General features: G+C 45.4%; 2 protein-coding genes across 6 annotated transcripts in view; one reads left to right on the plus strand and one right to left on the minus strand.

Moving 5' to 3' along the window:
* LOC127001708 (gamma-glutamylcyclotransferase-like) overlaps nucleotides 1–7,225 on the minus strand; it is a 24,812-nt gene extending 17,587 nt beyond the window's left edge. Inside the window, exon 1 of the mRNA XM_050866820.1 lies at nucleotides 5,335–7,225. The gene's annotated coding sequence lies outside the window, so the exon portion shown is untranslated. The remainder of the gene's footprint in view (nucleotides 1–5,334) is intronic.
* Nucleotides 1–19,071, plus strand: part of LOC127001693 (cystathionine beta-synthase-like protein) — a 33,567-nt gene that overhangs the window by 4,116 nt on the left and 10,380 nt on the right. For 2 of the 5 annotated variants that reach the window (XM_050866725.1, XM_050866734.1), the window contains exon 1: nucleotides 9,468–9,686. The exons of 2 other annotated variants lie outside the window; for them this stretch is intronic. In XM_050866725.1, the coding sequence (XP_050722682.1) occupies nucleotides 9,483–9,686 (204 nt within the window). In that variant the 5' untranslated portion in view covers nucleotides 9,468–9,482. Of the gene's footprint in view, nucleotides 1–9,467; nucleotides 9,687–18,809; nucleotides 18,882–19,071 lie in introns of those variants that run through there. One more of the 5 variants, XM_050866744.1, reaches the window with a different exon arrangement.

Genomic DNA, 19,071 nt, shown 5'->3' on the forward strand with positions numbered 1-19,071 from the left:
GTGGTTTTGAGTTTGGGGCATCTTCAAACACATGACAGTCAACAACTTGTAGTATTAATCAACAAACAAAGGTTTCACTTTGTTATATTGAAAGTCATTAGTAAAGAAGTATACAGGATATTTCTTAGGACTGTCGTATGGTAATTGTTCCGAGTTTTGTTAGGTTAGGTCAAGTTTAGGGCATCTTCAAACACATGCTAGGCAACAGCTTATGGCATAAAATAACAAAGAATGACTTCACTCAGTCAGATACGAATTTAAATACACTGAAATAGTTTTAATTTGAACATAAATACGTATACTTCTTGAATCATGAATACATTCATGAATAGTTTTCATTTAAAAATACCTTCTTGACGTAACCGGGTATAGCACTGTTCTCAAGTTATACAACAGTAAAATGAGCTCATGAACCAGTGCTATACACGACGATTACACGTCCGCCCAGGAGGCTGGAGTTGTAAGGGACAACGGCTGTTTTTTCTGGTAATGAATTTCGAAGCATTCGTCATATTCGCAGAATACGAATAATTTTCCCTTGTATTCGAATACGAATAAGAATACTTTGATTTCTATGAATGTTTATTCGAATATGAATATGAATACACCCAAATACGGTATTCGAATGTATACGAATACGAATACCGAAAACGAATGCTCCATCCCTAACACACACACGGGGACGCAAAATGATTGTGTGTGTGTGTGTGTGTGTGTGTGTGTGTGTGTGTGTGTGTGTTATGCAGACCTGCGAACACCTGTATCTATTAGAGGAGCTGATGTGGCGGGGTTGGTGGGCGGGGCGGGGACAGGTATATTTTTAGGAGGAGCGTTAAACATAGATGAACAGTTGAAACATTATTAATAAAAATGAACAAGGCAAAGCATACATTACAGGGCTAAAGGGCCGGGGAGGCTGTAATTAGACGGAAAGTTGTGCAGAATATATAGACATGCCACGGAGGAGGAAAGTAATAGCTAATCAGAATTATGACATGATAACCATACCTTGGGGCCATGTAAAAAGAGAGAGAGAGAGAGAGAGAGAGAGAGAGAGAGAGAGAGAGAGAGAGAGAGAGAGAGAGAGAGAGAGAGAAGAGGGGGAGATGGTGGGGAATGGGGAAGCGATTCGTGTAGGTTATGCATAAGAGAAAAAAAGAATGCGTGTTTATGAAATTGTGATCGTGTGTGTGTGTGTGTGTGTGTGTGTGTGTGTGTGTGTGTGTTGCTTGTTTTCCTGCTCGCTTGCGCTAAGAATGGATTAGCGGTGATTGACTAACACCTTCAAATATCAAAATCCATGCTCAAAGACGAACCTCATAACCTATCCGCTGCACCTGCTAATTACTTCCTTCCCACCTGTCCCACATTTGACCCTCACCTTGCCCGCTACGTCACTGATCAATTGTATAAAGGCAAAAATAACTATATCTTGCAGCAACCTCCGTGCAGTGCCCCCTTGTCTGAACTTCTGTGTGTGTGTGTGTGTGTGTGTGTGTGTGTGTGTGTGTGTGTGTGTTTTCCGATTAATGCATATATAGAGAGGTCATCGTGTCACCTTTATTGCCCGCAGCTTGAAGTGATTGCATCTTTCCTGTCATTTTATTTAGCGACGATGTTATCTCATGTACATTAGATTTGAGATTGGCGTTCGTAGTTCTGTGTGTCTGTGATATTTGGTTTTGTTGTTTATTTGGTGGCGTTTTTTTTTTATTATTTACAGTATTTTCTCGGATGTGTTCTCGTTTTCTGCCTCACGAATCCGCGTACGTTTTTTGTGATAATGGGCCGAGGAATAATTGGTAGTGTTTATCAGCGCAGGGGTAAGAGAGAGAGAGAGAGAGAGAGAGAGAGAGAGAGAGAGAGAGAGAGAGAGAGAGAGAGAGAGAGAGAGAGAGAGAGTGTGTATCCTCTATCATCAGTAGTGGGGTGGCGCAACGTAAAAGAGTTCCCAGACAGGACATTTCTTTTTAATTGGTGTTCATTAAAGCAATTTAGAACGAATTTATTACGGTCAATCAAGTGAAATTTCATATAACTTACCATATATATCAAGTCACATTACACGTTATATTTATCATTCACTTAGTGGGTTGCTGGAGTGTAGTGTGTTTTGGCACCACTTAAAAAAAAAATAATGTAGGTTAGGACAAGACTTACCTGTTTCGTTTCGTGTAATTGCTCTGAACGTAAATGTGTGACGTCAGTGTTTTTATTTCCTAATGTGTGCACGACGGTAAGACAAGATTTACCAGTTTCATTTCGTGCAATTGCTCAACGTAAATGTGTGACGTCAGTGTTTTTATTTCGTAATGTGTGCCTGACAAGATGGTGTGTGTGTGTGTGTGTGTGTGTGTGTGTGTGTGTGTGTGTGTAAGGGAAGAAAGACAAAGCGAAACATGGACAGGTGAACATTATTTTTTTAGCTGTGCATGTATACACCGTCCGGGCGAGGCACGGGAAGTCTGATTGCCAACATTAATCTTTCGTCCATCAAGGTGGGGCACGCTACAGTCCCTATCCATTCTCTCTCTCTCTCTCTCTCTCTCTCTCTCTCTCTCTCTGATTTTTTCTTTCTTTCTTTCTCTCCCTCATTCTTTCTTGTATTCTCTCTCTCTCTCTCTCTCTCTCTCTCTCTCTCTCTCTCTCTCTCTCTCTCTCTCTCTCTCTCTCTCTCTCTCTCTCTCTCTCACACACACACACACACACACACACACACACACTCAGCTAATGGGGTAATGTCACCCTCCCCCGAAGGGTCTGTCAGGCAGTAATAGCTTAGCCGTATAGGGGAGAGACTATTACAGGACGACGAATAGCGACAGCCGAGGAAAGTAAAGCAAGCGAAGGATCCAAAAATAATTAAAGGATCTAAGAGTAAACAAAGGATCGGAGAGTATAAAGGAGGATAAAAAAAGTAAACGAAGGATATAAGAATCGACAGAGGACATAATAGTAAATGAAAAATCTAGTAGTGTAATGAAGGATATAAAATAAAACAAAGGATCTAAAGGTAAACGAAGTATCTGAGAGTAAAGGAAGGATATAAGAGTAAACGAAATATCTAAAGTAAACTAAAGATAAGTAAACGGAGGATATAATAATAAACGAAGACTTAAATATAGATAACCTGAGGATAAGAAAGTACGTGAAACAAGTTAAAACAGAATAAACATCATCAAAAGTTTACCGGATAGGACAGAGTGAAGTTACTGTAGACTAAAAAAGAAAGGGAAAGAAAAAAAGATGCAACCCCAACGAGGAGAAAAATGACTGTATAAAAAGCCAAGGCGGAGACAATAATAACGAAGAATGGTAGGGGTGCATGCTGTAATGGTAACGTGAATGATGGAGGGGGAGAGAGAGGGGGCGTGGGAGACTCCATGTGTGTGTGGGGGGGAGGGAGGGAGGGCTGCAGCTGAGGGTGGTGGTGGTGAGATAGGAGTGGTCAAGGCGCTGGTCGAGGAAGGCGGAGGGTGAAGGGGGGTAGGGAGGGCTAGGTGAGGGGGTGGCGGCGAAGAGGCGGGTCAGGCAGTGGTAGGAACCGCAGAAGCAGACGCAGCAGCAGAGGCAGTAGGTCCCAGACGCCGCCATCGCCCCCACCAGAAGCAGAAGGCGCGTGCAGACGGTGGGGAGGAAGTTATCTCTCCTTGTCTCTCTCTTTCTCTCTCTTCCTCCGTCACCCCCTCCCTCTCTCCCTCCTTCACAGTTGCATTGCCTCTCCTCCGTCAGTATAGCTCGTGTATGGGGAGGTCGTTGCCCCGCTCTCTGGTACTTCTTCGTAGTCGTCTTCTTCATCTTCGTTCTGGGTCTGGTCGTGTGTGAGTCTCCGCCGCCCCGCTGGACTTGTGTGAGGGTTCGACGTGTGACTCCTCGCTCTTTCTGTCTCCTGTAAAGTGCCCGTGCGTGTGGGTGAGGGTGGGTGCGTGCGTGCCTGCGTGCGTTGCGAGGATTTAATGAGTTGCGACCCGCTTGAGCTCTTGTTGACGAGTGATGCCTCAGAGGCGTTGCGAGTGCCGATGTAATTATTGTCGTCGTTAAGTGTGGCGAGGACAACGACGACACGAAGACGAGGACCGAGGAGGAGGTTCGTGTTTAGTGCTCTGTGTGTGTGTGTGTGTGTGTGTGTGAGAAGGAGAGGGGGTTAACCTACATAATGATGAGGGAAAGGTTCACTGGGATTGATGTTTGTTTAATTGTGAGGCATCACATTGTGGCGAGTGATGGATGGCAGAGATAGTGGTGGTGGTGGTGGTGGTGCTGGAAGAGTGGGCGGGGGGAGGGGGGGGGAGACGAACTCCGCGCTGGGAAAGGTGGGGTTGGAGAGGAGGAGGGGATAATAGTGGGGAAGTGTAAAGGTGGTGAAGGTGGGAGAGGAAGGAGGGGGAAGGGGAGATGATGGTGGTGGTTGGGGTGGGAGGGGGCAGGGATGGCGGTGCAGGTGGTAGTGGTTGTGGCGGTGGCAATAATGCTGATGCAAGGTGTGATCACATAAGTAACAGCCACCACTGCATGGTCTCGGGTTTACGGCCAGACAGCGGCCCAGAAACAATTGTCTGGATATGAATCGCGTTTAATCGCGGCTAAATACTGAAATTAAACATAATATGTAAATAAAATTAAATCGTCGTATCGCATGTTTTGGCGAAACTATTCTTGTGCAGGGAAGAACGTAAAAAAATAGCGATAATAAGAAATGGTGCTGCACTGCGAATTAATTTTTGTTGGAGCGCACCCATGGGGGTCCGGTCCGCCCGGTGGGCTGCCTGCATGGCCGGATGGCCCAGTGATGGACCTCCAGCTGGGGCAGTGGCGCTGAAGGAGCATCGAACGGCTCGTCCCCATGACACACTGGCGCGCGTCGGGCCAGCCATCGGGAGGCTTTTAACCCTTCTGCTGCCACTCCGTCACTCCGACGGCATGGGGGAAATTCACATACGCCCGGCCGCCCGAGGCACCTAAACACCGGAAGTATGTTTTGGAGACTTACTGTTTTTGATTGATCGCCTGTCAGGAGACTGGGACGTCAGACTTGCTGGATCTATAGGAGCTGTCAGGTAGCTTGGGACAAAACTATGCTTTAAGGCAAAATTTTGGCTCCACTTTATAATATACTTCTTTCTTTGCTGATCTATTCAGTAATGTATTAATTAATTTTCATTCAAATGCAATACATTTTCCATAAAAACTGTAGAATAACTAATAAACTTTGTGAAGGACTAATGACCATCCAAATTAAGTAGCCCAGCTGCTATCTGTTTGAAAAAAAGAAGGGCTAATTTTTACTCCAAGTCCCGCGATATATTAATCATGCTCCCTCCCTCCCTCCCTTACCTGTGCCGCTCTTCCTGACAAGTTATGTTGCGGTCACGATTTTTGTCCTGTAATAGAAACACACGCTGTGGGCAGATGGTTTGTCCTTAGTCTTCTCCCTGTCCCGTTCCTGCAGCGCGAGGGCACAGCAACACGTACGCTCTGCCTTGTCGCCACACGGTAAATATGAGAGAGGCCGTTTTGATGGAATCTCCCCGAGCACATAATTGCCGTTGCTGTCCTCGACGCATGGACGTCTCGCAGGGTGATATGGATCGAGTGACGAAATAATTTATTTGTTATCGTTCCCTGTGTCATGCCAGCCAGCGACCATTATCGAGACAACGATCTTGGCAACGAGATTCATATTGTCTGACGCACACGGCTGAGTATTTTCCATTTTAATTCTGTTCTCGTATCTTTGTACCTAAATATAGATAATGAACACAAGCAAACAAACAAACACACACAAGCAAACGCCCGCACGCACACACACACACACACACACACACACACACACACACACACACACACACACACACACACACACACACACACACACACACACACACACACACACACACACACACACACACACACACACACGATGAAGACCTTCCCGTGTATTACCTGCATAATTGTTGTCATACCTGCATAGTCTCATCTCGCTTCACCTGCAGAACTTATCGCCTTCTCCATTCATTTTCACTCACCTGTTCCCCTCTCCCTCCCCTTCCCTCCCCTATCCCCTTCTATCCTTCAGCCCCTCCCACACTCATTCCCTCCCTTCCTCCACTTCGTCCTTCCTCACCTCATCACCTGCCCTCCCTCCGTCCCTCCTCTTCCCCTCTCATTTTCTCTCCTCCCTTTTCTTTCCCTCCGCTTCCTCCTCTCCTTTGCTCCTTTCCTTTCCCTTCCCTTGTTATTCCCTCCTCCCCTTCCTCCCTCATTCCCTTCCGTACTCTCCCCTCTCTCATTACCTTCGTTACTCTATCCGCTCCTTTATCATTCCCTCCTCCTCCTCCTCCTCTCCTTATTGCCTTCTCATTCCCTCCTCCTCTCCTCCTTCTCATCTCTCCTTCCTCCACTCCTTTCATTACAACCACATCCTCTATTGCCTTGCCCCTGCCCACCACCCCTTTGCACCCTACGACCCTCCTATCCTCTCCCCTTCCCTTTCCCCTTCCTTCCTGCCACATCCCTCCTCCATTAATTGTCCTCAGTCTGCCTCCCCCTTCCCTTCCCTTTCCACCTCTGCTCCCTTACCTTAGCCGCCTCGGAGGTTTCGGGGGCTTTCATGTCAACTAAATATAGCGTAAAATAGCCCCCGTAACTCCTTCAGAAGGCACTGCAGCCCTTTCTTCCTTCCCTTCTTCCCGCTTGTGCTGTTATTTTGTGCCTACGTTGCTCTTTATGGGGCAATGAATCATCGTTATTTTTTTATCGACTTTCCCTCTTCTCTTTCTTTCTCTTCTCTCTTCTCTCTCTTCTCTCTCTCAATATATAAAAAATGAGAAGAGATAGTAAGTGGTCCCTTATTTTTCTTATCAATCGCGTGGCTGATATGTTCCCTATACTTTATCTATCATTATTTTCCCTTTTTTTCACTTATAACTGTCAACATCAACTCTTTTTCTGACTTTTCTCCCCTCAAAACAAGCCATTGAGTCATTATTTAGGAAGATAGACTTTTAAACACGCCAAAACGAGGAGGAGGAGGAGGAGGAAGAGGAGGAGGAGGAAAGAAGACACGAAGGTTTCTTTGACACACGAATCCTCTTTCTTCCCCCTCATCTCCTCTCTCCCCTCCTCCCTCCCACCTCATTTTCCTCCAAGTCCCTTCCTCCATTTCCTCCCTTTACGGTTCTTTTCCTTCTTTCTTTTATCTGCCTATCCTCCTCCCCCTCCTCCTCCTCCTCCTCTTTCTCCTCCCTCCTCCTCCTCCTCCTCCTCCTCCTCCTCCTCCTTCCCCACCATCCATCCATCTTGGCTTCCCATGTATCTTATTTCAGGGCAGAAAATACCCAGCCTTGGACAATCAATACGAGAGAGAGAGAGAGAGAGAGAGAGAGAGAGAGAGAGGGCAGGTATGATAAGGTTACCCTCTGATTACTCTGTTGCTTGCTCGCCGTTTATCTTTCCCCCCTCCTTTTCTCTCTCTCTCTCTCTCTCTCAATGATAACTTGTAGTGAAAGACAAAGAAAGCTCAGTGGTTGATAAGCTTAATGCATGGGATAAGAGCATTTGAAAACAAGCTTCATTTTTTGTCTCCTTTGATTAGCTGATTTTTTTTTTCCTGGGAGTAACTTTTTTTCTTTCTTTAAACATTTCTCTCGTGTTGTGTGTGTCGCATTTTTTTCCTTTTTGTCAATAGTCTGCAATGCTTTACTTTTATTTACATTGTAGGGGTAACATTTTTCTTTCCCTCTTCTCTTGTTCCGATTGTCGCATTTTTTCCACGTTTGATTTGAATGCTATGGTTTTTTTTTCTCGGTTTCTGGTTCTTGTGCAGCTTTTTATTACTTACCTGTGTTAAACTTGCATTCATTTTAACATATTTGGGTGTTTAAAATGTATCGTTGTTTATGTTTTTTTTTTTTTCGGTTTATAGTTCTTGTGCCGATTTTTATTATTTGCTTATGTCAAACTTGCATTCATTTTAACATATTTGGGTGTTTAAAATATATCGTAAGCTCTGTCTTTGAAAACGTATTGGACTTTTGTTTCTGTTCAAATTTTTTCAAGGTCAAGAGTTCGAGGGGGCGGCGAGGGCTTCCTGCTGCATAGTATTGACGAAAAGTTATTAATAGTTAACGCATTCTATCTGCATCGTTACGTTACGTCTGCCTTCATTCTCCCGCCACTCCTCCGCTTTTTATCCGGCATTATCTCCGTTATTCTCTTCTTCTTCCTGTTCCTCTTCCCTCCTTCCGCTCCCCTTCCTCCTTTTCGATCATTACCTGAGTCGAGTAGGGGGCTTCGTGGTGCAGTGTTTAGCACACTTGGCTCACAACTGAGAGAGCCCGGGTTCGATTCCCGGGCGGAGTGGAAAAATTTTGGCGGCTTTTCCGATACCCTACGCCCTTGTCCACCCAGCAGTGAATGGGTACCAGGTATTAATCGGGGGTTGTGTCCCGTCTCCTGGGATCTGTTCCCTTCTCCTATAATTCCTTCCCCTCCTGTCTCTCTTCGGCATATGACCTCAGATGTTGCGCCGACTAAACGAAACTTTCCAACTTTTCCTGAGCCGAGTTGCAGGTCACACAGGTGCTCTCTCTCTCTCTCTCTCTCTCTCTCTCTCTCTCCTGCCCGCGTCTTCCTGCTTTCTTTGGTGGTATCCGTTTTCTTTCACGGTTTCTTTTATGGGTGCCTTCTTTATTTTCCTTGACCTTTACTCCGTTGTTTGTCTTAGTTGTGTTCTATCTAACTATGTCTGGATGGATTCTTAGTTGTAAAATAATTGTTATATATTTTTTAATGGACCACAATTTTAATCTCCAATTGCTAGGCTATATATAGGTATACACACACACACACACACACACACACACACACACACATGTTCATTACGTGACTCACCTGACCTGCGCTCTCTCTCTCTCTCTCTCTCTCTCTCTCTTTATTGGTGGTCAGATTTTGTGCGTACTATCATTAATACGCAAAATCTGTCGAAATGGCCGTGGCGTCGAAATATTACTTGGTGGAGCAACGCAAAGGGAATGTGGAGGCGTGGGGAAACGGAGGGAAGAGGGGAAAGAAGAAAGAAGGGAAGGGAGGGGACGGTGCATGACGCGAGCGGTCAAGGTTGCTATTCGTTGCCTTACCGACCAACCAAGCGACCGATGGACTCCGCTGTTCCTTCTCCACCTGTCGACGGACCACGAGGCTGCCATCTTTGGTGTTGTAACAGACGGAAACACAGACACACGGCTGGACTGGCTGAGGGGACAGAGCCGTGCGTGCGAGGCTTCCGTGCCACCACCTCCGCCTACTCCAGGTGACCAGTGAGGGGGCAGGGCGGGGCAGGGGTCGCTATCCCCTTCCCCTTGGCCCCTCGCGTGACCCTCCCCAGTGCCGGTGAGGGAGAGGGCTGGCGGGCGGCGCGCGGCAGTAGAGCTACGGGCGGGGTCGGGAACAGCCGTGGCAGGGGCGTGGGCGTGTGAAGGGTCATGACCTCGCACATTACGGGCGTGGGCGCGAGGAGCAGCAGTAGTAGCAGCAGCAGAAGCAGCCTCGTCAGCAGCCCCTTCAGCAGTTTGCGACGTGGGGACACAAGTTTTGGGAGTGGCAGTGGAGGCGGCGGCAGCGGCGGGGCGAAGGAGTTCCGGGCCTCCCGCTGGTGGCTGGACAAGGCACTGGCAAACAAGCACGCCGTATGTACTCCTTCGTCAGCAGTGCCCCTTACTCATCCTCCTCTACTCTTGCCACACGATTCCTCCATCACTATCTTACCCCTCACCTCACCGCGCCTCCCGTTGACCACCACACCTGTTTTTGGTACCCTTTGTGCGTGCTTTGTTCGGCCATCCCACGCACCCTCATCCTTCCCTACCATTCCCCCACTCCCTAATTGCCACCATACACCGCCGTCTCCCCGTACCGTTATAAGTTTAGCCGCTGTTGCCGTGGCAGCGTCCCGTCCAGTGGTGCGACTCCCTCTCTCTAGGTCGTTGTAAGGACATGTATCTGTCTTGCGTCAGCGTTGATTGCTCACCACCCGTTATCTCATCTCAAGGGTTTATTCGGATTTATTTATTTACACATCTGTTCGTTTATGTATTAAGTGACGGGTTTATCAGTCAGTGAACATGTAGTCTATATTTAAGATTTATCCTCGTTTTTTTTTTATTAATATGCTAGTAGAAACGAAATAGTTATCAATCCACGGGCGTTTATCATGAGGAGTTGACTTTAATCGTCCAGGTTGCTTAATAGCTTATCTAGGTTGTGTGACAGCGCCGACAGTCTTACTGCGCGCAAATCTGGTCCCTTATTTTTCTTATCAATCGCGTGGCTGATATGTTCCCTATACTTTATCTATCATTATTTTCCCTTTTTTTTTTCATATAACACTCAACATCAACTTTTTTTTTTCTTTTCTCTCAGAAAGAACAAGATTGAGTCATTATTTAGGAAGATGGTAGAGATGGATGTCGGCGGGAGCGTGCAGGGTGTTGAAGGTCCCCCCGAGCCAGGGTTCGAATCCAGGCCAGGTCATCACGGCGGCGGATTGACTAGTATATACACACCTTTACATGACTACTTATTTGTTACGTGACGGAGGTGTTCATTATTATTATTATTTTTTTTTTTGTGTGTGTGTGTAATAAGAAGCAAGCATGAGGAGGAAGTTTAAATTTTTCACTCTTGTCGTTGAGAAGAATGAACGAAGGAGAAGGAACAAAGCATTACCCAATAGATGAGTTTATCGATTTACGTTGACAGCTGGTTGGTGGCGCGCTCTGAGAGATAACGAATGAAAAGTGAACTAAAGATATGGTGTTTGTACTGCTCATTGTGATTTTACTCTATTATTATTATTATTATTATTATTATTAGTAGTAGTAGTAGTAGTAGTAGTAGTAGTAGTAGTAGTAGTAGTAGCAGTAGTAGTAGTAATAGTAATAGTAGTAGTTGTAGTAGTAGTAGTAGTAGTAGTAGTAGTTGTATCATTATTATCATTATCATCATCATTATTGTTATTTGTAGTAGTGATAATAGAAGTAGTAGTAGTAGTAGTAGTAGGAGGAGGAGGAGGACATTGTTATCAATATTATTTATCTTATCCTTATTAGCATCGTCACAACCTCCGCGTGGCCTCGTTATGGTCCTCGTCGTGGTGCTCACCGCGTGCCAGCCTCTGCGTGGCCGGCGGTGGTTTTTGTTGGTTCAGTCGCTCTCTAGTTTCATGACCCTGGATGGCTCCCCCGGCACGCACTTTGCTGAAATACCGCTACTGCTGACCCTGCGACCGGGTAATCGTTCTGAGGCTTCAAAGGCGCAGGGCTGACCTCACTGCACCATATTTCATTATTATTTCTTTTTGTGAACACTGACTCATGCCTGTGGTCTCTAATTGGAGCCTTGTATATGACCGTGCTCTATCTTTGCCGATAAGTTATCTGTCCCAGGGAATGTATCAAAAGGTTTAGAAACGTATTATGTAATCACTGACCTACTGACACACCATTCAGGCCTTAGGTTGTTTTTTTACGCTGAGTGGGATACATCCTTACCTTCTGATATGATAGAGAGAGCTAATCTAGGGTACTATATACTAACTGGTGGAGAGCTGTCAGAAAGGTCGACTCCACATAGAAGTTTGAAAAGATGCTCAGACAAAAAAGACTGGAGGAGGTGGGCAAGTGGAGTTTAAAGGGGCTATTACACTGGGCAAATTTTCCGTGGATCTTCAGTCAAACCACGATTTCCGCTGGCGTGGTTCTCATATTTCCGTGGTTTTCTGACGTGTCCACGATCTTCCAAAGCTACGGTAGATTTCACCAAAGGAAAACGGTATTACTCACCATCATCAGCAGCAGCAATAACAAACAAATGAGAATCACGCTAGCGGAAATCGTGGTTTGACAGAAGATCCACGGAGAATCTGCCCAGGGAAATAGCCCCTTTAGAGTACCCTGTGTGATGTTCAGCTTCTCCCACTTAGGATATTCAACTCTTCTTATTTCAGACGTCCAGACTCTCATTTAAGACCTTACTTGTTTAATACATCGAACCCTTTTTTTCACATTTAGTACGTTTAATCCTTCACACTTAAGATGTTCAGGTTTTTGCATTTAAGACATGGAAACAAGATGGCGCCACTATAAACATTCGCCTGCGCCACAACGGGCTGGGCCGACCATCAGGGCCCACCAGTGAAAAAGCCTAACGACGCAATAGGCCGCGACGTAAAAAAATAAAAAAAATAAGTGAAAAATAAGACGTGGAACTATTCTCAGTGACGAGTTTAAGACATCCAAACATTCTCGTGGAAGACAATCAACTTTTCGTGTAGAAGACAAACAGCATTTCGCATTTACGACGTTAAACTTTTCCCACTTACGACATCTAACTTTTCTCGTTCAAGTCTTCGGTTCTTTCCACCTTGTACCTTGATTCCACCTTGATTGAGGGTCACTAGGGGAGCACTTACGGAGGAGGGGAACGCCGCTGTTTAACCCTGGCCTGACCCATGCGTGTTATCGTGCCGAGGGACGCCGTAGAGGGGTGAACGCGGCCGTGTAACTCAACCTAATGAGGGGGTACGGCGTGACCCAGTTAGGTGGACGTAACGCGCGAGGTGAGGAGGATACGACCGCTGGTGATGCATGTGTCGCGGAAGTAGGGAGTCTTAGGGGGCCGTTGTTAGGAGCTTGTATAAAGAGTGACTGACGTACGCACGGATTTCCTTACTATTGTTCTTTGATGGTTGAGGGAAGCAGGTGATGGTGGTGTCGGTAGTAGTAGTAGTAGGAGGAGGAGGAGGAGGAGGAGGAGAATGGTTGGACTGTTTATTTTTCTTTCGGGTTTACATGTTGGGTAATGCGACGATTGAGATCAATACTCGTACTACCACTATAATTACTACTACTACTACTACTACTACTACTACTAAGCCAAACTAAACTAAAACGCCACAGCACCACCACCATCAGGGCAGTGTGTTTAGGGGCAATTGCCGTCGGACAGAAAATTTACTGGCCACGTCTCTAGCGTGAGGCATCGATCCATCCTAAACTCCGTAAATCATCCTCAATTAAACTAAGGTGTTGGCGGGGCAGGGGAAGGAGAAGGGGGTGGGGGGGAGGAGGTGGGGGAAGGAAGTGAAAGAAGGGAAGGGGGAGGCGAAGGGAAGGGGAAAAAGAAGCGAAGGAGCGAGTGTTGGATTATCCTATGATTCTCTCTCTCTCTCTCTCTCCTCTTTAGCTTAATATGGTCCTTGGTCACTGACTTAGGCGGTATTAAAACTGTAATATTCCCATCCGCCACACGCGACCTTCCCGTATCTTCGTGTTTTTCTCGGGCTTTCGGGAGGAGTGTGGATCGTGTGTGTGTGTGTGTTTTTACATTGCTGCCTATTGCGCCGGTAGGCTTCTTCCCGGTGGATCCTGATGGTCGGTCCAAGGCTTCTTTCCAGTGGGTCCTGATGGTCGGCCCAGCCCGTTCTGGCTCAGGCGAGTGTTTATAGTGGCGCCATCTTGCATTGGCTCATGCTGCCCTCCCAGAGCTCATCTTTGATCGTAGAATCTAGAGTCCGGGTTGATAGGTGGTCTTCTGGACAGCATGTGGGTAGTTTTAAGCCACTCGGCGGCGGCTGAAAAATCCCAGCTTGGTGTCACAGGGCGGGGATTGAACTCGCGTCCTCCTGTAACGGGCTTGTCGGGGGGCGTTTAAAGGGTGTTGATTAAGACTTCAGCTTCCTTAAGGCGAATTATATTCGTAGCCTTTATGTACAAGAAGCGACGGAGCGAGAGCGACTCTCGTTGTGTGTCAGTCGGACTCTCGTGAAGGAGTCGCGAGTTACAGGTTGGAAAATAATTGTTACAATTGGTCACGTATGTCAAGGTGACCTCCACGCACCATCGGAGTGCGAAGTATACAAAACTGAGACGGTAAACACTGACGGACGACATTCCTATAAGGTGGCGTGATCTATCTGTCGTGGGTTTTTCCATTGACAATTGTATGCCTAATTCGTGGTGATATTAAATAATAATAATACATTGATATCCTACTATAACACTGCTCGGTCACCTACCAGTGATCGCGACCTCGCGATATATAAAAATCTAAATAGCAGTCTAGTTACCATGAACATACATAGTGGGAGTTTGTCAAGCAGACTGCCTACGATACAATTACATTAACACTGGCTATGTAAGAACAGATGTGGAGTTATAATATAAACAGTGAGAGGGAAACCACAACGTGTGTGACATGAAACATAAGAAACCTCTCAAAAGATAAATATAAGGACACATGTATAAGAAACCATCAACTGGCATAGTTACAGACAATGAAACGTTCATCTAGCTCCAAAAAAAAAATACAGTAGTGAAACACAGTACAATGTTAAGTATAGGAGCAGCCAGGTTTCTGTCCCCTGACTTGTCTGAGAAAAGGAAAAACTACCTTGCCAGTGGCCTCCCGGCATCCAGGCGCCGTGTCTGCACAACCAAATAATCGTGCAGGACAGAGTTTCTCCTAATAAGGTAGCACATGACGACGAGACTGACGAACATCAGAAACATTGGTACAAAAAATCCAGGGTACAGGTAGGGGAGATGCAAATAGAGATGCCGTTACTCTGACGACTCACCCACCGCCTCCCCCATGTGTGTGTGTGTGTGTGTTGAAGTGCTTTCCCTTTCATGCAGTCAAACACCACTGATTTACGTGACCTTGATGTTTATTTCTGTAACAAGTTGGAGCCACAACACTACTACTACTGCTGCTATTACTACTACTACTACTACTACTACTACTACTACTGCAATTCCCCCCCACCCCACCCCTACACGGCAAACTAACTAGACTTCTAATCAGTGACGAGAAAGCACACGCAAGGACGGGGTCAATTGATGGGTTCTTGACGAGGCTGGACGGTGTGTGATCGGGATGAACGGCTTCCCAGTTTTTCATAAGACTTGGGCGTGCGTGTTCCTCCTGATGGAAGCGTGACCCTGCGTGACCCTACCTATCTACTTCCCGTGACTCTGGCGCGGCTGAGTCAGATAAATTATCATCAGGACATATACATTCCGCCACTGAAAGATGTGGGTCAGTGCTCTTCTGCGCCTTTTTTATCCCTACGGTGGACGCATGAGATGGTTCCGACAAGGCCAGACTAGGCTCTGCTTTTACACCACCAAGTTGTTGTAGTTGTGTTGTGCCAATGTGTTGAATTCTATTCTATAATAATAATAATAATAATAATAATAATAATAATAATAATAATAATAATAATAATAATAATAACAAGTGATGATAATGATAATAATAATAATATCAATAATGATAGCCTAATAAAAATAATTATAGCAATAGTAATGATAATGATATAAATAATAATAACAACAACAACAACAACATTATCTTAAAGAGTTACTAATGATATGAAACTAATTGCATTAATGATATTACGAACATAATAATATTAATAATATGATCATTAATAATGGTGCATATGATAATGATTAATAATACTACAATGACTCGTAAGGATAAACTTTCCACCCCCTTGTGTAATACATTAACGCGTAATGGACCGTATTGGCTATACAGGCAGCGCCACACGTGGCCACTCAGTGAACTGTCAAAGCAGTACTTTCCATAGAACTCAAGTTATGTACTAGAGTGCGTCTGAGGCTGCCTCCAGGATACAAGGCCTTGGTGCCGCCACCGCTTCAAGCCAACGACTGCACACACTTTACTCGTACCCGATTTCCTGACCCTACTATTTGACATGGAGAAAAACTGAAATCGGATAGGAGTGAAGTGTGTGCAATCATCGGATTGGGGAGACGGCGGCATCATGGCCGTGTATCCCCGAGACAGCCTCAGACGCACTCTAGTCTATAATTTGAACTCTAGAAAATTCAGCTTGGAGTAGAGTGGCCACATGTGGCGCTGCCTGTATAGCTAATACGGTCCATTAGACGAACGTAAACACAATGACTCGTGTAATTGCCATCACTGATCACGGGGCTGTCTGTCGGGACGGACGAGCACATCTGCTGGCTGCTGGCTGATTGGTGTTAATTTTGGTTCTTTCATATTCTCTCTATGTTAAAAGCGGCTTTACACCTGGCAATTCCTGGCCGGCAATACAGCCGCGACGATCTAGCGACAAGACCAGCTGGGTGCTCTCGGGAGCAAGTACGTTCACACGTGGGAGGAGCCTCCGGGAGCATCAAGACGTAAACTGCTAGTAATTCCAAGGGCATGAATTCATCCCAGACACCCCAAAAGGCTACTACCATATATTAAAACCACAATGAGTTTGGTCCATTAGCCTAATATTGTAGAAATACTTTAAGTAAACGAGTTTTACCTTCAGTAATATTGATTGATTGATTGTTCATTGATGCATTTAACAACAAAGGAGAAGGGAGGAACATGCCATCGCAACCCCCAGGCATTACATAGTGTGATTATATATTACACGAAAATAATCGTTCCTTCCCTCCTTCGATATCTCGCAAAGATATAAACATTTCTCGAATGTTGCTGCCACTCTCTCAAAAGTTGTTTTGCGTAGACTCAGCTTCTCATACAGCTTATCTTGTGGGTCCCACAAGTATCTATGCTGCCTCACTTATATTAATGCCACCTCGGCCTCCTGGCTCCAAATCTTGTTGTCTGTATCTGTCTTTTCTTGTTTGATTGGCGCCGACTTGTTGTACTCAGCCGCCAGTCGGCAATACAAGACGAACGCGCTCAGCTGCAGAAAACTTGCCGCGCGAAGGGCTCCCAGACCCAGACCCAGACCAAAAATGCAGCCGCGCCTGTATTGCCGACTAGGAATTGCCAGGTGTAAAGCCGCCTTAAGACAACTTTCTCCCTTATAAACTCCCCTTGGGGTTACGTTTTTTTTTCTGTGTGTGTGTGTGTGTGTGTGTGTGTGTGTGTGTGTGTGTGTGTGTTCGTGAAGGTTTAATTAAGTACTTCCTTGTCCAGAGAGAGAGAGAGAGAGAGAGAGAGAGAGAGAGAGAGAGAGAGAGAGAGAGAGATTGTTTTCGTTACTCTCAAAAGATACGCAAAATAATCGAATATCACCATCATCATAGGTCGCGTTTTTTTTTTTTATTTTATTTATTTATATTTTTTGTATGTATGCTGTATGAATTTCGTCACGCGATGCTAGATTAAAATGATTGTCCTGAAGGCGCCTCGTGCTTTTATATATATATATTTTTTTTTTTCACGTGAATTGTCTTCTATTTTTTTTTCTCGTTTCCCTTTTGCTTCTTGGAATACCCGTAATTTATAGCCGACCCTCAACGCAGGTAATTACTTTTATTATTATGTATTGCTATTTTTAGAAAGGCGGAAAGAATGACGCCGGAGTCGGAAGGAATCCTCTGACACTTCTTTGTCCCGCGCGAAGGATATGGCCGATAACTCCGACTTAACCTTCCGCCGCGACGAACGTAAACAACAGGATTCATATTTTATCGTTTCAGAATTATCTTTAATCGCATGTTTCCAGAGTCGGGCAGAGCGAGAGCTTATGTTAACCTCTGTGGGAGATAAGTCGCGTGGAAAAAAAATGTTACAGCGAAATTACAGCGTGGCTAAAAAAAAAAAGATTCTGCACATGAACTTAATTTGTCAAGCCAAGAGTAATGACCTTTCCAACGAGGTGTATAATAATTATGATGTGTGTGTGTGTGTGTGTGTGTGTGTGTGTGTGTGTGTGTGTGTGTGTGTGTGTGTGTGTGTGTGTGTTTCATTCATTCAATCGCCATGGTCTCCTCACGTGCTGGACTCGCGATTGCCAAAAAGTGCACTGTAAGGTCACAAGGGCTATCAGTCACCCTGTAAGCTGTCAGGTAGGCGGCTATGGCTCGTCGTCTCAGGCAGGGGCTTATGGTAGGCGTCGTGTTGGTAATGCGTATGGAGTTATCGACGGATGTTTGGTGTTTGCGTGTCGGGAAGGCAGACCACATCACTTACTCTAATAAGGGGTAGGAGCAGCATTGCCAAATTATCGTACTCATCGCATTTCATCGTAGTTGCTGACCGATAACTAACAACAAAGAACGAAAAACATCAATATTCAACAGTTTTAGCACTAACTTTGATTTTCTCACGATACTTGTGTAGGTACGAGAGTTTGAGGCATACAAATGATAGATACGATATGTGGTTAATACGATAATTTGGCAACGCTGGGTAGGAGGAGAAGGCCCGTCGTACTCTTAAACATTGCGTCGCCCAAGCACACATATTTAACAAGGCTTTCGCAGGAGTTGTAGGCATTTCCAGGGGTAGTTTTATGACCCTGGTGGTAGTTTGAGCCTTCTTCTGTACCATGAACCTAAAATAATACTCATCAGAACCCGACTGATCTCCTTTATGGCCTTTAGAAATAGTTGATGCAAGGGGTGGAAACGCCTGACAGTAGGCTACCGACCGTACTCTCAAACATTTCGGCGCTCGCAACTCCCCATTCGCTAAAGCTTTCGTAGAGGTTGTGACTATTTTCATGGCTAGTTTCATGAGTCTAGTGATAGTTTGACAAGACATCTGCACCATGAATGTAAAAAAAAACCTCATGGGAACCCGACGAATCTCCTTTTTGGGCTTTGGAAATGTGTTGTTAGAGCCGAAAGCGTCTCAGAATACGGGCAGAACAGCAGAATGTCAGTTTGTTTTAGGGAAGGGGTTTGCGTAAGGGTTTGTTTATTAAGGTCGGAGGAAGAGAGGCGTTGCAAACCATTTCTTTCTGAACTTTACAATTAGGCAAGGAAAACTCTGATAAAAAAAAAGGGAGAGTGGGAAAGATGGCTACCGAAAAATTGTACCTGGACGACTACAAGGCCCTAGTTGGGGGTCAGGAGGTATGTCTCTCTCTCTCTCTCTCTCTCTCTCTCTCTCTCTCTCTCTCTCTCTCTCAACACAGTTTTTCTATTTATTTCATCTACATGTCCAATTTCTTTTTTTCATATATTTCATCGGGTGATTTATTATTTTCTTAGCTTTCCGTTTTCTCTCTAATCAACGAAAAACTCTCCTCTTTTCCCTTCATCA

This window comes from Eriocheir sinensis, chromosome 2, assembly GCF_024679095.1.
Source record: "Eriocheir sinensis breed Jianghai 21 chromosome 2, ASM2467909v1, whole genome shotgun sequence".
NCBI classification, from domain to species: domain Eukaryota; kingdom Metazoa; phylum Arthropoda; class Malacostraca; order Decapoda; family Varunidae; genus Eriocheir; species Eriocheir sinensis.